At 37.4% G+C, this 21,557-nt stretch overlaps 2 protein-coding genes across 11 annotated transcripts in view; one reads left to right on the forward strand and one right to left on the reverse strand.

The window, feature by feature from the left end:
- Positions 1-6,007: 6,007 nt before the first annotated feature.
- On the reverse strand, positions 6,008-9,290 carry LOC143419552 (uncharacterized). Its single transcript, XM_076886763.1, has 3 exons — positions 9,115-9,290; positions 8,252-8,416; positions 6,008-8,174 (listed from the first exon to the last, which is right to left on the reverse strand). The coding sequence occupies exons 1-3, from the start codon at positions 9,169-9,171 to the stop codon at positions 8,085-8,087; spliced, it is 312 nt and encodes a 103-aa protein (XP_076742878.1). The 5' UTR covers positions 9,172-9,290; the 3' UTR covers positions 6,008-8,084.
- Positions 9,291-17,531: 8,241 nt separating this feature from the next.
- The window catches only part of rasgrf2a (Ras protein-specific guanine nucleotide-releasing factor 2a), a 51,381-nt gene continuing 47,355 nt past the window's right edge, over positions 17,532-21,557 (forward strand). For 3 of the 10 annotated variants that reach the window (XR_013099557.1, XM_076886769.1, XM_076886770.1), the window contains exon 1: positions 17,532-18,761. Coding sequence is in view for 9 of the 10 variants with exons in the window: in XM_076886769.1 (XP_076742884.1) it covers positions 18,471-18,761 (291 nt within the window). In the remaining variant the exon portion in view is untranslated. The remainder of the gene's footprint in view (positions 18,762-21,557) is intronic. The other 7 variants (XM_076886766.1, XM_076886767.1, XM_076886764.1 and 4 more) reach the window with 6 other exon arrangements.

A 21,557-nucleotide genomic window follows, 5' to 3' on the forward strand; every position in this document is an offset into this window, starting at 1 on the left:
GCACCTCACCATAGTCTTTGCTACTCAGCTTAGCTAGTTCCTTGAGCTCAGCTAAGTAGGTCTTCGTAACATTACTCCCAACCTTGGTAGTGTACACGCTACTGAGTGTCTTAATTTCATAGACAATGCTGGGGTCAATGAACTGTTCGTCTTTTTCAGATACCTGTGTTATCCCAGTGACAACAACTGCATTAGATATTTTAACAGCAGACTTTTGTATGAAATCCAAACTGGTCATCAGTGTTGGGTAATTAACTTTAAATGAGTAACTTAGTTGCATTACTAGTTACTTCTATCAAAAGTAACTCAGTTACTTCAAGTTACTCGTTACTTTCAAAGTAACTAGTTACTAGAGAAAGTAACTTTGGTTTTACTCAGAATTCTCTTGTTAATGTGTTGCTTCCCTAACTTCCCCAGCAAGATTGCCAGTCTTCTAGCTTGCTTACTTGCCACAAATGCACTGTACCATCTACCAACAGAAAGGAAAAAATAATGTACATATTTCCACGACAGAAATCCCACGCCTGGACCCTCATTGACTGCCGCCATGATTCTAGCCTATGTCACAGCGTCATGTGCGCTTTTTACATTCAACACGAAAACTGCAGTCATGGTGCTTTCGATTGTACTCAGAACTCAGAACTCGGAAATTCTGCCTAGATTGATATATATATATATATCAATCTATAAATTGTTTGTTGTAAGATTCAGATAATTATTTTTTAAAAGCTAGATATTTTAAATGAGAATAAGAAAGAAAAGTATTTCTTTGTGCCCCCCTCTGATGTGAACAGTTAAGATAAAGGAAATAATACCCTCTCTTCCTTTATCATTGGTGTAAAAGTGTTTTTTTTATCTGGGCTACACTAGTGTTTAGGAAACACATGATTTATATTCTTTTATCAATGTGTCATTTTTTAAAATTTTATTTCAGTCTAACTCTACAGTATCAGTAGTAAATGTTGTTTATCATGCATGCCTATGCAAGGATCCTCTGTGGTTCAAAAACCACAAAACTGCTGCCTGATATAGCCATATGGAGTGTTTGAGCCCTGCACAGCAGCAAAAACAAGTGCCTATTACCTGCAGTTTCTCTACCCTGTTCTGATGAAAATCACCACTCTGAACAAGTACTCTCAGCTGGAAGCAAGAGACACCCACAGCACTGTATGTTTAGCCATCATGACTAACCAGGCACCTGCTTGATTTCCCTTTGAGGGAAAGAACACACTTTTGAGATTTTTTTTATAGCTAACTTTATAGCTAAGTTCACTGAATAGCAGGTCTATTACTGACACTCTGCTTTGGAAGAGAAAAGAACAAAGAAATTATGGAGGTGTACATGTATCTTTTTACATTAGCGCAACTCGCTTGTTCATTTGTAATTAAAATGCATTACAAAATTACATATTACATATTCAGAGAGAAAAAAAGATGAGGATATCCAATTCATGTGGCTAACAAGGCTCAACACCAGAACTTCTCTTTCACCGATTCCCTTTGTTTGTGTTATGTAGTATAAGAATGAGCCATATAAATCATTGTCAGCTTGGTCAGAAACTGTTGATGGATCAGTCCCAGGCTATGGAGTTATATTACATAATATTACACTGGTGGAAGAATCTTATCTTAATATCTCTTTGGCTTATGATTGCCTTTGATGATAATGAGACTTGTTTTTCCAGAAAGGAGACGCTGCTCCACATCATCACACTGTCTAAACAAAAACCTTTTACCCTAATGGTCCAGCAGTCAGAATAGCCTTCTCACCTTCTTCTCCATCCATCGAACCTATGATCCAACTGCTATAGGCAGAACCTGGACTCATCGCTGAAAACAACCTTCAGATTCCAGTGCACAAGTTGTTGACACCAGTCCAAACATTCCTGATTGTGAAAGGCACTAATAGCAGGCCTACTAACTAGCAGTCCTGTGAGACTAGTTGTGTGCAGTCTGTTCTGGATTGCCTGGGTACACAGCTAGATTGGCTGTATCTGGGTGTCAGCAGCTCAAAACAAGAGTGAATAACAGAATAAGTTGTTTGGCATTGGCAGGGAACAGTTGGCAATTTTTTCATGGGTATAAACCACCCTTCTGCTGCTCAACACACAAATGCATTTTCATTACAAATGTGGCACCATTTAAGCGAAAGTAAACAGGCTTTCCAACAGTATACGATTTATTGCCAAGAAGCACTGTTACAACACTTAATACATTGATCAAGCATAAATTTCCTAACTTTTGTGTTAAGTTTAGCTATGAAATAAGAAAACAGTAATATATATTCTGCAAAACTGGAAGCTATTACACTTTTTCCCAATAACATATGGATACAGATTATGGTCAGTAATGTTTAGAGATGTATAGTATATGTTTCAGGCATAGTGGTAGGCATGTAGTAAATAGTAATCCTCCTTAATCCTTTGCCGGCTATATCTAAAGTTGTCAGATGGAGATCTACAGAGAGTATTAAAACTCTGTATGGCCCCACTAAGGACCACCCACCATGCAATGCTGCTTGCATGGTGTATTTTACTGCCTAAAATGTAAAAAACATTTTACTTTATTTTGACAGGCAGAAGGAAAGAAGGAACGGCACACAGAAAATTTATGGATATAGTGAAGGAGGTGCATGCAGAGGGTCTTCACAGTGCTCTTACAGTTTTGATGAAGGGAAAGCTGAAATTAAGAAATAATTTTGGCTGACAAATTTTTACCACAAATGAGCCTACACATGGCTCTGTATACATACTCAACAGTTTTCATAACTTCAAAAGAGAAATTAAAAAGAGAGTTACTTGTGGTGAAGACTATTTTAACAGCACTTTAACAGCTTTATTTTTTTCTGTTTGCCATCATCATTATTATCATCACTACAAAAACCCACCTCTGAACTCTAGACATCTGTTAGATGTGTAATAAAGTAACTCTTTTCTAACAATGAACAACTTCCATGCATAAACCCCCAAACAAAACAGCCATAATAAAAGTAAACAATTATTACTGTTTTATTATTTTAAGATAACGCTGTAAAACCTTGTCTTTATGAGTACATAAATGCCTCTGTTTACATTGTACATGAACACAAAGAGACATGCAATGGATTATACAGTCTTGCTACCTGTTTCACTCTCCTTTGCTGATGGAAGGTGTAAACAATGTACAATATGAATTATCCAACAGCAGATGTTGTGTAAAGATAAAAGAACACTTTCAGTACATTTGTTAGTTATTAAGGTACCCACAGTGCATAAAAATAATTTGTTAGCTTGCCCACATAGTCTTTGCTGTATAATGTTTAGCTTTTTATTCTAAATGATACAGGTTCTTAGCCATTTAGTAGAGGAAAAGCTTCACTGATGTACATTCAAAATTGTACATTTATTACAGCATACTGCTACAGTGTATAACAAAGGTGTGTTCTGACAGTTGGTGTGATGATTATACTGCTTTTAAGCTTACAAATTCTCAGAATAAGCAGTATTCCCCTCCAAGCTAAATACAATTTAAACTGAGCACTATGTTTCTAACGGCAGGCGCTGATGCAACATGTCCTTGTCCACTCCTTTAACCTCACAGGGTTTGTTTGCCTATTTGCTCTTCCCCTTGTAGCTCTGCTCATGATATTAAGCTGCAAAGGGACTTTTTCCCCCCAATTGTCAGCATTGCCACTGTCTGCCTGTGGACACAGTAGTCAGATGTGGCCTTTTAATGCTCTGAAACTGATCAGACATGACAGGATGAGGTTAATCTACCTCAGGAGTTAATGGGCTAGCTCACCAGGACTTCATAGTCGGCTGTTTACAAAAGCGGGGATTATGTATGTGCAATATCAATGCCTTACTTTCAGTCTTAACACATTCATTAATTCTCACTTTTTACCTTTTTAGGGGGAAAAGAATGTGCTTACAAAGTGCTTACTAAAACACTTCAGCATTACCAGTTGATCATTATAAACTTAGATTTAAGGAAGAGTTAAAAGGCAATACAACTAGGAGAAATTACACAAACACATACACACACACAGGTGCAAATACATAGAAAATACTTTCTACAGTTTTTCCAGTTACATTTTTCCCTTATTAGCTTCTCATTATTGGCTTCATTCAGAACTGCATTTACAATCCATCTCCTCATATACTATATCTTGAATAATCAGGACCCATTATATCTTAAAGACCTTGTAGTATCTTACTATCCAAAAAGAGGACTTCATTCTCTCATTGTAGGTTTACTTGTGGTTACTAGAATTTTCAAAACCCTCACTCAGTTATGCTGCATTGTGCTTAGGCTGTTGGGAGGCCTCCCATGATATACTGTTTCTTTTTCATTCATTTCTTTTCGCTTCTATGTATTTATAAACCTCTACTATATTTAATCAAAAATACTTATTAAACATCATAAATACTTATTAAACTATTAAACTAAGCTATTTCTTCCATAGTGTGTCTTTTGTCCTGTTTCTTTCTGCTCTCTCTCTCTTTCCCCTCACCCCCGACTGGTTGTGGGGAATGGCCGCCCCTTCGTGAGGCTGCTTCTGCCTGAGATTTTTTCTTTGTTAAAAGGGAGTTTTTCATTCACTCTATTGCCAGTAGCTTGGTTGTGGGGTTCCATGTGCTTGAGGGAGTTTCTTTCTAATATTGTAAGATCTTAGATTTATAATATAAAGCACCTTGAACAGAGTCTTGCTGACAGTTTATGTGGGTTGTATGTAATTTTAATAGAACAAATATGGATTAAATTAGATTTTTAATAACAAAAAAAAATCAAACAGTGGCAGTGTTTTTCTACTTTTCACACTCACATTCACACCTATGGACGATTTAGAATTATCAATTAACCTAACCTCACCTCCCCCCACTCCATGTCTTTGGACTGTGGGAGGAAGCTGAAGTACCCAGAGAGAACACGGGGACCACGGGAGAACATGCAAACTCCACATAGTAAGACCCTGATCTGATGGTAAAATTGAAGTCAGGACCTTGCTGTGAGGCAACAGTGCTAACCATAGCTGCTCCATGATGTTATTCAAATTTCTATTATTTTACAGTACTATTTTGACCCCTCTCAGAATATAACCTTTTTAACAGGTCAATGCAGAGTGGAGTGGAGTGGAGTTAGACTTCATCATGGTAACTGATACTAAGCTGCCTAACAGATTACACAGGCATTGGCTCTGTTTCACTGTGCCTTTTGATAAAATAATCTGTAATAACTGAAAGTAGACATAGATGATTAAACTAAAACTAGGTATAAAAAATATATTATTTAACTTTAAACTAACAAACAAATCCAACAAGGGCGGAGGTGGTGCAGTGTTTGGCACTTTTCCCTTATAGCAACTATGTCTTGGGTCCAAATTTACAATCCGACTGGGGCCTTTCTTTCTTTCTTTTCTGGTGGGCCTTTCTGCATGGAGTTTGCATGTCCTTTTTATGTCTGTGTGGGTTCTCTACAGGTACTGTGACTGCTCCCACAGTCCTGAGATATGCAGATAGTGGAGTAAGGTAAATTTGTGATTTTAAATTGGGTTTAGATATGAATGTTAGTGCGAATGGTTGTCTGTCTCTCTGTGTTAGCCCTGTCCAGGGTGTACCCTGCCTCTTGCCCCACACTCAGAAAAATAAAAGGTGCCAACTGGAACCAAAAGTGGTTCTTTAGACTGATGCCATAGAAGAACCTTTTTTGGTGCCACAAAGAACCTTTCAAACAATGGTTCTTTGAAGAACCATTTCTTTCAGTGGTTCATTGAAGAACCTTTAAAGGTGCCCCAAAGAACCATCAAGAAATGGTTCTTTGGGGCACCTTTAATGGTTTTTCAAAGAACCTTTTTAAAAATAGTTCTTTAAAGAATCATTTTTAAAAAGGTCCTTCAAATGGTTCTTTAAAAGAACCATTTTAAAGAACCTTTTTTGAGTGGTTCTTTAAAAAAACATTTTAAATCTTTCAAAATAAAATGCATCATAAATTGAATTTGAGTAGGGTAAAAATAAATACGAGCACAGCATAGACATATATTAATGGTTTATTGTCATTTTGTAGTTACCAAAAGACAAAAAGGCATTTTAACCCTCAGCACAACATCACTACTAATACATGTCACATATTAGTGTTTTAAACAGTAATAATTAAATATATTTGCTATACTATAAATAAATATATATATAAATACTATAGCTACAGATAACACAACAATACATGTATTGTTTAATTAATAAAACATCAGAAAGTGATAAAACACATTAGAAATAGCAATAGCTTCATAACAGACCAATAAATCAACACATTTTCATCAGCAGATGTTTGTATGTTCAGTAAAAATATTTCAACAACAAGTTTATGATTAAAATGATCAATGAACTTTAGCATTACGCTATGTAATGTACGTTTCATGTTGTACTCATGGTCCTTTGTTAGTCCAGTTTAGGATAATGTCTCTGACGTATGTTTCATATCAAATACAGGGAGTGCAGAATTATTAGGCAAATGAGTATTTTGTCCACATCATCCTCTTCATGCATGTTGTCTTACTCCAAGCTGTATAGGCTCGAGAGCCTACTACCAATTAAGCATATTAGGTGATGTGCATCTCTGTAATGAGAAGGGGTGTGGTCTAATGACATCAACACTCTATATCTGGTGTGCATAATTATTAGGCAACGTCCTTTCCTTTGGCAAAATGGGTCAAAAGAAGGACTTGACAGGCTCAGAAAAGTCAAAAATAGTGAGATATCTTGCAGAGGGATGCAGCAGTCTCAAAATTGCAAAGCTTCTGAAGCGTGATTATCGAACAATCAAGCGTTTTATTCAAAATAGTCAACAGGGTCGCAAGAAGCGTGTGGAAAAACCAAGGCGCAAAATAACTGCCCATGAACTGAGAAAAGTCAAGCGTGCAGCTGCCAAGATGCCACTTGCCACCAGTTTGGCCATATTTCAGAGCTGCAACATCACTGGAGTGCCCAAAAGCACAAGGTGTGCAATACTCAGAGACATGGCCAAGGTAAGAAAGGCTGAAAGACGACCACCACTGAACAAGACACACAAGCTGAAACGTCAAGACTGGGCCAAGAAATATCTCAAGACTGATTTTTCTAAGGTTTTATGGACTGATGAAATGAGAGTGAGTCTTGATGGGCCAGATGGATGGGCCCGTGGCTGGATTGGTAAAGGGCAGAGAGCTCCAGTCCGACTCAGACGCCAGCAAGGTGGAGGTGGAGTACTGGTTTGGGCTGGTATCATCAAAGATGAGCTTGTGGGGCCTTTTCGGGTTGAGGATGGAGTCAAGCTCAACTCCCAGTCCTACTGCCAGTTTCTGGAAGACACCTTCTTCAAGCAGTGGTACAGGAAGAAGTCTGCATCCTTCAAGAAAAACATGATTTCCATGCAGGACAATGCTCCATCACACGCGTCCAAGTACTCCACAGCGTGGCTGGCAAGAAAGGGTATAAAAGAAGAAAAACTAATGACATGGCCTCCTTGTTCACCTGATCTGAACCCCATTGAGAACCTGTGGTCCATCATCAAATGTGAGATTTACAAGGAGGGAAAACAGTACTCCTCTCTGAACAGTGTCTGGGAGGCTGTGGTTGCTGCTGCACGCAATGTTGATGGTGAACAGATCAAAACACTGACAGAATCCATGGATGGCAGGCTTTTGAGTGTCCTTGCAAAGAAAGGTGGCTATATTGGTCGCTGATTTGTTTTTGTTTTGTTTTTGAATGTCAGAAATGTATATTTGTGAATGTGGAGATGTTATATTGGTTTCGCTGGTAAAAATAAATAATTGAAATGGGTATATATTTGTTTTTTGTTAAGTTGCCTAATAATTATGCACAGTAATAGTCACCTGCACACACAGATATCCCCCTAAAATAGCTAAAACTAAAAACAAACTAAAAACTACTTCCAAAAACATTCAGCTTTGATATTAATGAGTTTTTTGGGTTCATTGAGAACATGGTTGTTGTTCAATAATAATATTCCTCAAAAATACAACTTGCCTAATAATTCTGCACTCCCTGTATATGTCATATCAAAACAAGCCCACACCTGCAGTTGTTTCAGTTTTTCACTGGTGTTTCCTGTCAGCTGGTCAACCTCACATCCATATCAGCCAACCAAATGACAAGTTCCTCCCTTTGTGCTTCAAATCCCTCCCACTCTGAGACAAGGAGCTGAAAGAGATCGAGAAAAGAGTCAATTATAAAGAAGAGAAAAGTGAAACCCTCCTCAGAAGGTCTGACTCGCATACCTGCAGTTGACCTGTGATGGACTCCAGTTTGGCGTTCACGTCATCCCTCGCCGATGCCAGCAGCCGAGTCTGCAGGGTGCCCTGGAAGAGCTCAGTTAATGTTCGACTCCTCCTGGTCAGGCTCTCCAGCTGGATGAGCCGAGGTCTCCCCTCTCGCCGCTGCCTCTGAACACAGAAACACAAATTGCATCTGAAGCAGGAGGTGCAGATTTTTTTGCTATTCTTTTCTAAATCCAGGCTAGATCACGTGGAGGTATTTGGAAAACTTTTTTGGCCAGCGGACAACTGTTGTCTTGCAGAAAGTCAAATCAAACATATGCGATACACAATCAATTCACAAGAGCACATAAAAAAATAAGTCCAGTTCTTGCCTGATTTCAAGTGAAATCTGCATCAAAACAGGGTGACAGAAGTAAAACGAGAGCACAAAGCCTCACTTTTTACAAGCCTGCTATTACAGTTCTCCTCTATGCAGACGACTTTCCTGTTTTCAAGGCGCAACTTGGATCTGCTGTACGAATCTTATGGATACACACTAAATGAAACAATAGTGTGCATGACTCCAGATTCTGATCCCTCATCCTAATATGGTCCCAACATAGCAACAGCAAGAAAGCAAATGTTGAGGCTTCAAAATACAAAGTCCATAAACCAATGGCTGACATGGGTTTTATCATAAGGGTGATAAATATACAAATTTCAGTCTGTCTTAGAGATTTGATGTTCATTTACCTGCAGATGCACTATACGTACCTGCTCCATGGTTTTTCACAACATTTTGCACATCACTATTTAATACAGGAAGTAGGTGAACTAAAACAAGTCATCGTTCTTTGTGAGAGGACCATATTAATGAAACCAACCTCAATGACATCATAGGGATCCCTAAAGATGCTCCTGCTGCTTTTCTTCCTCCTCATCCTAAGCTTCCTTCTCCTTGTCCTCGCCTTCCATCCAATTGTAATTCAACCTAATTGTGTTTCTCCCCCTCCTCTTCCTCATTTTGTTACTTGTGTCAAGCCAGCCTCCAATTCGAGACTTGCAGTCAAGCCAGCCTCCAGTTTGTTTTACGTTCCCTGTGTATTCAAAGTATTACGGGAATGGATGTGGAAACCGGATTTCAAAATAAAAGCCAACTTCGAGTGAATTAACAGATATGTTAAGAACATAATAACATATAATTTAGGCTTTTTTTTTTTTTACAAACTCTAATGTTAGATCTATATGACACAGCCTTGTACCCTAATTGTGCCCTGTCACTATCAAGGCCATCTTATTTTGGATTTCAAAGTAAAAGCCCTGTGAATCTTCATTTTTGAACTACTCTTTCAATGACTTAATAATGCTCTTAAAAGCAAAAGTCGTATTTCCAAATACTATTTGAACTTTATATCAACACTTTCCAACCACAGTCTTTTTACAGTGATACCATATCAATATCAAGTCAGTCTGATTTTGCCTTTCATAGTAATGGCCCTTTGAAATTGTCCACAATTGACCTAACTTTCAGTGATTTCAAAATGCTCTAAAATGGCACATTCCTGTTTCCACAGGGTAATTCCACCTTAGATCAACAGTATACAGCCCCACAGTGATACCATATCAATATCAAGTCATTCTGATTATGCCTTCCAAAATAAATGCCCTTTCAAATTGAGCATATACGGCCTACTTTTTTGACGATTTCAAAATGTTCTTAAACAGAATTTTGCTGTTTCCACAGGATAATTTCACTTTAGGTCAACAGTATACAACCTCACGATGTTACCATATCAATTTCAAGTAATTCTGATTATGCCTTCCAAAATAATGGCCTGTTGAAAATGCCCATAATTGACCTAACTTTCAGTGATTTCAGAATGCTCTAAAAAGGAAGATTTCAGTTTCCACAGGATAATTCCACTTTAGATCAACAGTATCCAACCCGACAGTAAAACCATGTAAATTTCATGTTGGTCTGATTTCGCCTTTCAAATTAATGGCCCGTCGAATTTGTCCATATGTGATATACTCTTTCAATTATTTCAGAATGTTTTAAAAATGAAAATTGCTGTTTCAACACATATTGGGTTTTCATTTTGAAAAGCAAAATCAGACTCAATTGATTATGACAGAATTGAATCATAAAGATGATGTAAAAGGAAGCTGAAATTGCCACTAGGTTGTAATTGATAGTACGTTTATATTTTAAGTCTGTGGAAAGATGTCATTCTAAATAAAGAAATTACAAAACAGCTTGCAAACCAACCATGACATCTTTCCACAGACTTAAAATATAAACGTACTATCAATTACAACCTAGTGGCAATTTCAGCTTCCTTTTACATCATCTTTATGATTCAATTCTGTCATAATCAATTGAGTCTGATTTTGCTTTTCAAAATGAAAACCCAATATGTGTTGAAACAGCAATTTTCATTTTTAAAACATTCTGAAATAATTGAAAGAGTATATCACATATGGACAAATTCGACGGGCCATTAATTTGAAAGGCGAAATCAGACCAACATGAAATTTACATGGTTTTACTGTCGGGTTGGATACTGTTGATCTAAAGTGGAATTATCCTGTGGAAACTGAAATCTTCCTTTTTAGAGCATTCTGAAATCACTGAAAGTTAGGTCAATTATGGGCATTTTCAACAGGCCATTATTTTGGAAGGCATAATCAGAATTACTTGAAATTGATATGGTAACATCGTGAGGTTGTATACTGTTGACCTAAAGTGAAATTATCCTGTGGAAACAGCAAAATTATGTTTAAGAACATTTTGAAATCGTCAAAAAAGTAGGCCGTATATGCTCAATTTGAAAGGGCATTTATTTTGGAAGGCATAATCAGAATGACTTGATATTGATATGGTATCACTGTGGGGCTGTATACTGTTGATTTAAGGTGGAATTACCCTGTGGAAACAGGAATTTTCCATTTTAGAGCATTTTGAAATTGTTCCAGGATCAAGTCAGATATGGGCAGTTTGAAAATGCTTTTATTTTTGAAAGCAAAATCAGAATGACTTGATATTGATATGGTAACATCGTCAGGTTGTATACTGTTGAACTAAAGTGAAATTATCCTGTGGAAACAGCAAAATTCTGTTTAAGAACATTTTGAAATCGTCAAAAAAGTAGGCCGTATATGCTCAATTTGAAAGGGCATTTATTTTGGAAGGCATAATCAGAATGACTTGATATTGATATGGTATCACTGTGGGGCTGTATACTGTTGATCTGGAGTGGAATTACCCTGTGGAAACAGGAAATTTCCATTTTAGAGCATTTTGAAATCACTGAAAGTTAGGTCAATTATGGACAATTTAAAAAGTCTTTTACTTTGGAAGGCATAATCAGAATGACTTGACATTGATATGGTATCACTGTGGGGCTGTATACTGTTGATCTAAGGTGGAATTACCCTGTGGAAACAGGAATTTTCCATTTTAGAGCATTTTGAAATTGTTCCAGGATCAAGTCAGATATGGGCATTTTGAAAATGCTTTTATTTTTGAAAGCAAAATCAGAATGACTTGATATTGATGTGGTAACATCGTGAGGTTGTATACTGTTGACCTAAAGTGAAATTATCCTGTGGAAACAGCAATTTTCACTTTTAGAGCATTTTGAAATCTTTAAAAGAGTAGGTCGTATCTTGGCAATTTGAAAAGTCTTTTATTTTGGAAGGCATAATCAGAATGACTTGATATTGATATGGTAACATCGTGAGGTTGTATACTGTTGACCTAAAGTGAAATTATCCTGTGGAAACAGCAAAATTCTGTTTAAGAACATTTTGAAATCGTTAAAAAAGTAGGTCGTATATATGCTCAATTTGAAAGGGCATTTATTTTGGAAGGCATAATCAGAATGACTTGATATTGATATGGTATCACTGTGGGGCTGTATACTGTTGATCTAAGGTGGAATTACCCTGTGGAAACAGGAATTTTCCATTTTAGAGCATTTTGAAATTGTTCCAGGATCAAGTCAGATATGGGCAGTTTGAAAATGCTTTTATTTTTGAAAGCAAAATCAGAATGACTTGATATTGATATGGTAACATCGTCAGGTTGTATACTGTTGAACTAAAGTGAAATTATCCTGTGGAAACAGCAAAATTCTGTTTAAGAACATTTTGAAATCGTCAAAAAAGTAGGCCGTATATGCTCAATTTGAAAGGGCATTTATTTTGGAAGGCATAATCAGAATGACTTGATATTGATATGGTATCACTGTGGGGCTGTATACTGTTGATCTAAGGTGGAATTACCCTGTGGAAACAGGAATGTGCCATTTTAGAGCATTTTGAAATCACTGAAAGTTAGGTCAATTGTGGACAATTTCAAAGGGCCATTACTATGAAAGGCAAAATCAGACTGACTTGATATTGATATGGTATCACTGTAAAAAGACTGTGGTTGGAAAGTGTTGATATAAAGTTCAAATAGTATTTGGAAATACGACTTTTGCTTTTAAGAGCATTATTAAGTCATTGAAAGAGTAGTTCAAAAATGAAGATTCACAGGGCTTTTACTTTGAAATCCAAAATAAGATGGCCTTGATAGTGACAGGGCACAATTAGGGTACAAGGCTGTGTCATATAGATCTAACATTAGAGTTTGTAAAAAAAAAAAAAGCCTAAATTATATGTTATTATGTTCTTAACATATCTGTTAATTCACTCGAAGTTGGCTTTTATTTTGAAATCCGGTTTCCACATCCATTCCCGTAATACTTTGAATACACAGGGAACGTAAGACAAACTGGAGGCTGGCTTGACTGCAAGTCTCGAATTGGAGGCTGGCTTGACACCAGTATTTTGTTGGAGCTGTGAACACAATTAATGTGAATCTGGATTAATTTGTGCAAACAAGAAAAATCTACAGCTTTTTGGTCAGAGGTGCTCTTGTGATTTAAGCCGGGTAGAGTAGATTTATGTGTTGATGCTACCTGCTTCAGCTCTGGCTGCTGAGTGATATTTACACCCTGGCTGGACTACAAACTTTAACCATGTGCTGAACTTTGGCCCGGCGTTGATACCTCTTGTTAGTATAACGACCTCTTCTTAGCTTGTATGTAGAGCTGGGCGATATGAGATTTTTTCATATCACGATATGTTTTTTTCATTTCAGGCGATAACGATATCTATCACGATATAAGCCAAATAACTATATTTGTAAGATTTAAATGTGCCGTTGCTCACAAGTAAAATGTGAAATAATCAGCAGCTTGTTTTTAAATATTTATTTCCCATAATAAGTTCAACAGGGTAGATGTACTTAAGGAACATGAGACTTTTTCAGATAAATAAAGGCAAATATTGCAAACTACACAAAAGGCAGCCGCTAAAGCGTTTAAGTTTCAAAATAGAACAAACGAAACAGACTAAATTGTCAATTCCACTTAGAAATAAAGTATTAATTCTAAAAATAAATCTTAGTTTGTTTTACAGAAGAACAGACAAAACTGACTAACTTTTGTCAATATCAAGTAAACTGAGAACTAAAAGGAAATTCTCAATCTCTCCTTGTTGTATAGCTGAGCTTTTCAAACAGTTGTAACAGTTACTTTAGTCTGACAAAAGCCGAATGATGAATTAGCGCTTTCAGTCAGAGACTGAGGCTACGTCCACACGTACACGGGTATTTTTGAAAACGGAGATTTTCCGTTTTCGTTTTAAAAAATAATCCCGTCCACACATAAAGGGAGAAATGAAAGAAAACGCTGCTATGAACATGCCAAAGCAGCAGGTGGCGCTAGATTCCTAACCGTGCAGAAATGTTGGCCAATCAGAAGTCTAGAAGCCTCGGTGGGAAAAAGTAAACAAAGCTGGGGCATAGAAGCAGAACCGAGTCGTATGTGTGGAGGGACAGTAACTGTGTGTATATGTAAGCATTTAAACACTGCAGAGAGTAGAATTAACAGTATTGTAGAAATTCATTTCACCGAAACAATAACGTGGCGCACAGTGTGACGCATGCACCAGTTTATTGTATTTCCAGACTTGCTTTCGGCACAATTTACAGTGCACGCTACTCTGTTTTTTGTCAGACTTGAAATAGCCGAAATACCTTCACACTACGGAACTTCTATGGCTCTTCCGTTCGACAATCTCTCTGGCATTGGAACCATCATCTGTTTTCTCTTCGGTCACGCTCGGTTGATTTTTCTAGTCGGCACACTCATTTCCTCCATTATGCGCTGGCTCCATTACCCGCTGGCTGCTTCCCAAACAAACACAGTGCGGCTTGGCACTTGTGCTGTACGTAACAAGTCACGCGACGTGACGCTGCGGCTGTGATTGGTTCGGCTCTGCGCTACTGAATTTGGATCGGCTGACCTTTTTTTTTTTTAAGAGGACAAGAGCGGCGAGGTCTATCGCGATAGCTTAATTTCTCTATCGAGTAAAAGTTATATCGCGATACATATCGTTATCGTTCTATCGCCCAGCTCTACTTGTATGTATGATGTATGATGGTGGATAAATGAAATATACAAAAAAATTAACTATATTACAAAAGAACATCTACCTTGGAAACATCAAATGACCGGAGCATAACTTGTCAACTAGTCCGAAACTAAGTTATGCAGGAACAGTCAAAGACTCATGTCACATTTCTATTCATTTCTATATAATTCGATTAGACAATAAAGAGTCATCTAATCTAATTATTCATTCAAAACACTTATGCATAGCTGTATTTTATACAGCTCATACAGAATTCAAAGTACAGGTTCATGTGAGTATTTAATGTACGGCTCAGATCTACAGAATTTCAAGAGTTTCTAGAGCAGACACAGAGCTCACGTCACAACAGGCTTCAGGCGCCATTTTAGTGACTTTAACAATATATTACATTTTAATTTCGGTCTAGCTGACATTAGGTTATGTACGCAGCACGCAATTGAGCCACATATTTTAGAAGCCAAAGGTTCAAATTAGCTGGGAGCAGCTTCACTTAATTATAACAGTGGTTTTGTTAGGAAAACCGTTGGATACTAAATTGCGTTGACCTCAACGGCTAACGTATCTAGCTAATCGCTACTGTTAGCACAACATTAACAGCAAGCTACAATGACGAGTAACAAAAACAAAACAGTAATAAGGTTTTAATGAAAATGTTTTACATTTTTTTACAGTCCCACAATCCACAGCTTCAAAGTCCAGCAGGTACTGAAGACTGTTATCCGTTTCGCTGTCACCGTCCGTGAGTTTTTTTTCCCGAAGGTCAAGGCCCGCCGCTCGCACACTCTGCCTGCGCATACGCATCCCAACGACTGACCCCCTCCGTCCGCTCCCGGGAGGTTACAGTATGACCTGTTCTGACGTCACTCTCTCTCTCCCTGTCATTTATTTGGCTCGAAACACATATTAACAAATTGATCAGTGATGAACAACTACTCAGATCATTTACCTAAGCAGTGTGCTTTGTCAAAACGAAGTCTGTGTCCATTACACTGACATTCTGTTCTGCAATTGTTATTTACTTGTATTTTATAATTTGACTTTACATACTGCTGGGTGGTTTGTAAAGTTTACAATAACTAGTATTATCATTATGCTATATTTTCAAAAATATATAATAATCTCAAAAGTAATGCCTTGGAGTAGAAAATAGTAATGCTTTATTAAAATTTAAAACTAAAGTACAGTATTTGAATGTGTGTATTGTGTCTATTGTTTGCAAATATTTCTAACTTTTATTTGAATATTCAGTTTCCTACCATCTTCTCTTAAAGGGTAATTGCCAGGTATCCCGCCCTTCCCCTTCGCACACACATGCACACAAAGAAAACACACAGTATAATTCACAGCCTCATTATAGTGAATAAATATTTATGCCATTTACACCATCAAACTTAGATTGCTAAGGATAAAGAACCTTTTGTTCTTTAAAGAACCATTTGTAATAGCTGAAGAACCATCCACAAAATAAAAAGGTTCTTTGACGTATGATGGTTCTTTAAAGAACCATGAAGACATCTGAAGAACCATTTAAGAACCATAATTTTTCTGAGTGCATGGCACCAGCACCCCTGAAACCAGAAGAAGATGGATGAAATAAAAATAAAAAATAGACAAGAGCTAGCTGAAATTATACAGTGTGCTTACAAAACTATCCTAAATAAAAGAAATTTAAAAAAATAAAATACAGGAACTGCTTTTTACTTTTTGTCAGTCTGACATAAAGAAGAGGTTTCCTAAGAGGTTTTGAACAGAGATCTACGCACACAAGTGAAATGCAAAGTCTGTGGCACCTTAACTCCGTCAGTCATTTGTCTCTGCATGTGTGCGACACATACAAACACTGACTACTAAAGCATTACAACATCTGTTTCAGGCTGGATGGGACTTTCAACAGCCATCTTTTGATGCAAATAACCACTTTATAAAAATAGAAACTTCTGCTTTTGTCCACCTTACAAATGTGTGTTAGAAATGGACACACAGAGACACACACACACTTATTAGTGCTGAAGGCATATCTACTCTAAAGGGAACTTCCATAAGAGTGATAAATATTTATTTTGTTATATTTTAAGACTCCTTGAGAACACAAGTGCTCAAAGTGATATGTTGATTTTAAAGGTCAAATCTTGATACAAATACACTTATGCTTAGACATCACTTAGTATAACAACTTATTTTGTAAAAGAAATAATCTGAGAAATAAGTAAGTAGGTTTGCTTTTGATTTAGGTGATTTGGAGTCTGAAATGTATATCAGTCAGACTATCAGTCAGACCTTTGAAAAGTCACTGCAATACTTGCTATTTCATGGAACAAATTTCACCAAATGTTTTGGAGGACTGCAATTAACATTACTCATAGAGCCACATGACTAAGTTGAAATAAATCACCAGAGTTGTTTATCATGCTATTGTGATTTGCACATATCCATTTCTCTGGCCACTTTGTTAGGTATACCTGATCAACTGCTCCCTAACATAAACATCAATCAGCCACACATGGCACTAGTTTAGGTAGGAACCACAGACATGGTCAAAATGAACTGAAGTTCAAACTGACATGGGTTTTTAACGTGTGCTGTTTGTCTCAAAAACCCCAATACAGCCTGGTTTGAAACTGTTGGCCTGCTGGAATTTTTGTTACACAACCAACTCTAGGTTCCTTGCTGATTTCAGAGGTCAGGGAATAATGCTCATGTAAATGTAACAAAATTAGGCTGAAATAGCTGGTAACGGACCCCCACCTCCCCCCCAACACACACACACACACACACACACACACACACACACTTAATAGCAATACACCTTACATATACTTTGTAAGGTGTATTGCACACACACACTTAATAGCAATACACCTTACATATACTTTGGTCTCTTGTTTTGACAAAATTGCTTGCTTTTGGTCATCAAAAACCAAAAAGAGGCATTTGGAGAAAAAAGTAGGCTACAAGATTTATCCGGTTTAATATGGGCACCAATATCCAAACTGCTGAGTAAAAAAAAATCCCCAAGTTTGATGTCAACAAACCTGCGAACAATTTTATACCAAACCTCTAAAGGAGGCAGATTTCATGAAAAATATCACTATCCACCTGAGAGAACCAACAAACTGGACCTGAGCAAAGCGGGAACCAGCCCTCCTCAGCAGGGACGTCTTTTTTTTGTTTTTTCACAGCGAAACGTGTGCTGTGTAAAACTGTGGGTGTGTAAACTTTGGTGCACTTTGGTTTGCGCTGCTTAAATGGAACTCCTGCGAGGCTCCGCGCTCAGAGAGCAGCGCGCGGGCTGCGGCGATCTAAGTTGATGTCAAAGCCGATTAGCGCTGATGTCCGTCGTGATTCTGTTTTCACCGTCTGTTCACTGAGTCTATTTCTGTGTGCTGTTGTTGGCGGTACTACACACTCCGTCGTTTTCCTCATTTTTTTAACCACCAGGACAGAAACACACTGGCTTTCTAGGTCATGTCCGAACTTTGCAGCATGGAGATGTGTTGAAGCGGTGCTGCTTTTCAACGGTTCAGCTGACACTGGAGCGTGTATTTGACAGTCTGGTAAGAGTGATGCACTCTCCAACTTTTTATGCCATGGTAAACCTGGATTACCTTTTTCTGCAGTTGAGATGTTAACCACTTTCTCTTCAGTATCCATCCGGTAGAGATAACGGTAGCGATATCGAGGATGCGTGATGTGATACATATGTTTGCTCTTTGAAGTTGGGACCAAAATAAGGACAGGACTCAGTGTAAACATAATGCAGAAGAGCGTGCGGTACAATGAGGGCCACGCTCTGTATCTGTCAGTGGTTGCGCGCAAAGAGGGGACCAAGCGCGGCTACCTGAGCAAGAAGACCACAGAGAACAGTCGCTGGGCTGAGAAGTACTTCGCCCTCTACCAGAATGTGCTCTTCTACTTCGAGAACGACCAGAGCGCACGGCCCTCAGGTATATACCTGCTGGAGGGATGCACATGCGAGAGGGCGCCGGCGTCCAAAGTGTCCGCCATCAGCAAGGATGCTATTGAGAAGCAGCAGGTGCGTCCCACGGTAAACGTGCTTTTAGCGTGAAAAACCGTCAATTTTCTTTGCTCTTTCATTTCTGTCTTTCTTGAGTCCCTTTAAAAAGTCCTCACCACACATACACGGTGTCATGAGTCTTGCTCAGCGTTTCTTTATTTTCCCTCCCAAAACTCTAGCTATCAGGAATTCAGAAGGTAATTAGATATCCTTCATGATACAACCTTTAACTTATGGTGGAATATCCCACCAGGTAATTTTGATGAATTTAGGTTTAAAGCTTTTGCGCTTAAAATGAAGTGTTATGTCCTAATTATACTTAAAAAGTATTTTCATTCGAAACTGTGTCCCTTTTGTACTCAATGCATACACGTTTACATTCAAATATACTTATAAAATAATTCGTTTCTGGTTTGTCTTAAAACTGGCAGTTGCTCAACTATACTTATGCAACACTATTAAATGGTGAGTATTTTTAGGTATGAAAAGTTACACCATCATTCACAAGAATTACTTAGTAAAAGTTGAGAAAGAACACCGTCATTAAAGTTAGTTATTAACTTTACTGACTGACTAACTAACTAACTAACTAAATAAATACAAACATTTACAGTGCTTATAAAAACATACGAACCATTAGTAAGAATTATGTATAGCAGTTTTAGTTAGTAAATAATTCTGTCACTATTTAAACAGCAGAAATTTCAAGAGAAACCTATTAAACAAGTCACACAAAGGGAGTTGTGTTCATTGTTGTATTCTTTTGTGATTTAAAGTCTATATGTCAGGCATATGTCAGGGACCAATTTTGGGGGCATCCTGTTTTGGGGTTTAAAAGCCACGGAGACGCGGTGTTTAGAAAAAATGTGTCTCAACTGTTCTGATACTCCTGCCACATACAGGATACACCGTGGAGAGGTGGCCAGTTGGTTGCAGGGCTAACACAGAGAGACCATGCGCACTCGTGGGCAATTTAGAATCACCAATATAAATCAGAACAATGAGCTGAAAGAGGCTAAAATGAACTGTCAAATAATATTAAAATAATTGCTAAAACCGTTTGTACTATAGTTAGTAGTAGGAAAATATAAAGCAACTAAAAGATCTTTTTTTTCTTCCCCCTTCTCACCATGCCTAATGCTAATGCTGCTGCCCATTATAGCCTCACCTATGTGCCACTTGACTGATGTGTTTCCATAGTGATGAAGTTGGTAGTTGGTGAAATGGGACATACAGTAAGTTTGACGTTACACAATCAGAGATATGAAAATATGGACGTTTTCTTGAAAGGATATTTAACTGAGGCTAAAGGCTAAATGTGATAAATCACACTAGTGTGCTTTTAAATAATGAAAATTGATTCTGCTGTGAATATGTAATACTTTCTGTTTGTGAGTTTGTATCCGACATGTGGTACTGCTCTAGGATGATGCTGTGCTAGACTAAGAATAGCATCCTTGCTCGTTGTTTTGCCTGCAGTCACTGTCTGAATACCAAGTCAACACAACTGCATCTCACACATGGATGCTGCTACGCACTAGTGCTACCTGTGCTATTGGGAGACTACCTTTTACTGTACTCTACTGCCTTTCTATGAGTATGGTACACGTGTAACCAAATAACAACAAAACCTAGTGTAATTTCTTCAAAATAAGTTAAGTGAAAAAGTCCAAAACAATGTACGTATTTTAAATATGGCACAGTCCTCCTTGGTATGTGTTTGCACAGTGAAGTTGTGATGTAAATCCTGTGTTTGATCATAATGCTTGATCTGTAATGCTTATTTCTACCTCAATATTTTTATTCTTGGATTCTAGTAAGGTAGCTTTGGATGATTCAGAGTACAAAATAACCAAAGCTTGGGTGCTGCCCCGCAACTCTTCTTTTCCTCTTGCCTTTTTTGATTGGCTCCTTCTTAGAAATGGAAGTGCACTGTGTGGACCATATTAGGGAGATCCACTCATACTGACAGACATTCGGGAATAGAGAAACTGTTTGTAACTGAGCTTTAATAGAAAATCTATTTGATCTATTTCAACAGTAATTTTTATAACCACAATGTAGGTTGATCATTTAATGAGTGTGCATTTTTGCTAATTTAATAGCATTAAAAAGTGCAATAACATGAGATCAAGTTTTTTAGTAGTCTTTTCTAATACAAATCATCAAATATTCCCATTTTCTAGTTTTCTGAGCATTCATAATTGTTGCATTACTGAGTTTAGCAATCATAACTCCTAACTCCTGTTCATGTCAGTTTAAGTTCAGAAACAAGCTAAATGTCACAAAAACACTGTGTTGTGTTTTATTTCTGTGAGTGTTTAAACACTGAGACCGGTTTCCAGTTTATAACCACTTTAGCTGACTTATTATTAGAATTAGTGCTTATGAATCACTTTTCTAACTAACGAAGGCCTCTCTTCACAAACAGCAGCTACTTATTACGACCTGGGACAGCTGAAATGTTAGCCAAAAAATGAGACAAGAAGTTACCTTAGCTCAGATCAACTAAATATTTACTTTAATCTTCCATGTGTGACACAAGCACACTGCTTCATCTTCATTTCAACACTTTTTAATGAATTGAGTGGGGTACATGTGAATTTCTCAGTCCCAAAGGTGTTTTTGTAATTACCTTGACATTTTATTGACATTTTATTTAATTACACATTAAATAAAATTATTTATACTCTTTATACACAGATGATATTATCTTTGAAAAACAGATTTTAATGACATCCTAATAATATAGTTAATGTCTATTATATTTTTTATATAATTTAAAGACAATGATTCATGAAAATAACTGTAGTGAAAACCACACAA

The sequence above is a fragment of the Maylandia zebra genome, linkage group LG7, assembly GCF_041146795.1.
Source record: "Maylandia zebra isolate NMK-2024a linkage group LG7, Mzebra_GT3a, whole genome shotgun sequence".
Classification (NCBI taxonomy): domain Eukaryota; kingdom Metazoa; phylum Chordata; class Actinopteri; order Cichliformes; family Cichlidae; genus Maylandia; species Maylandia zebra.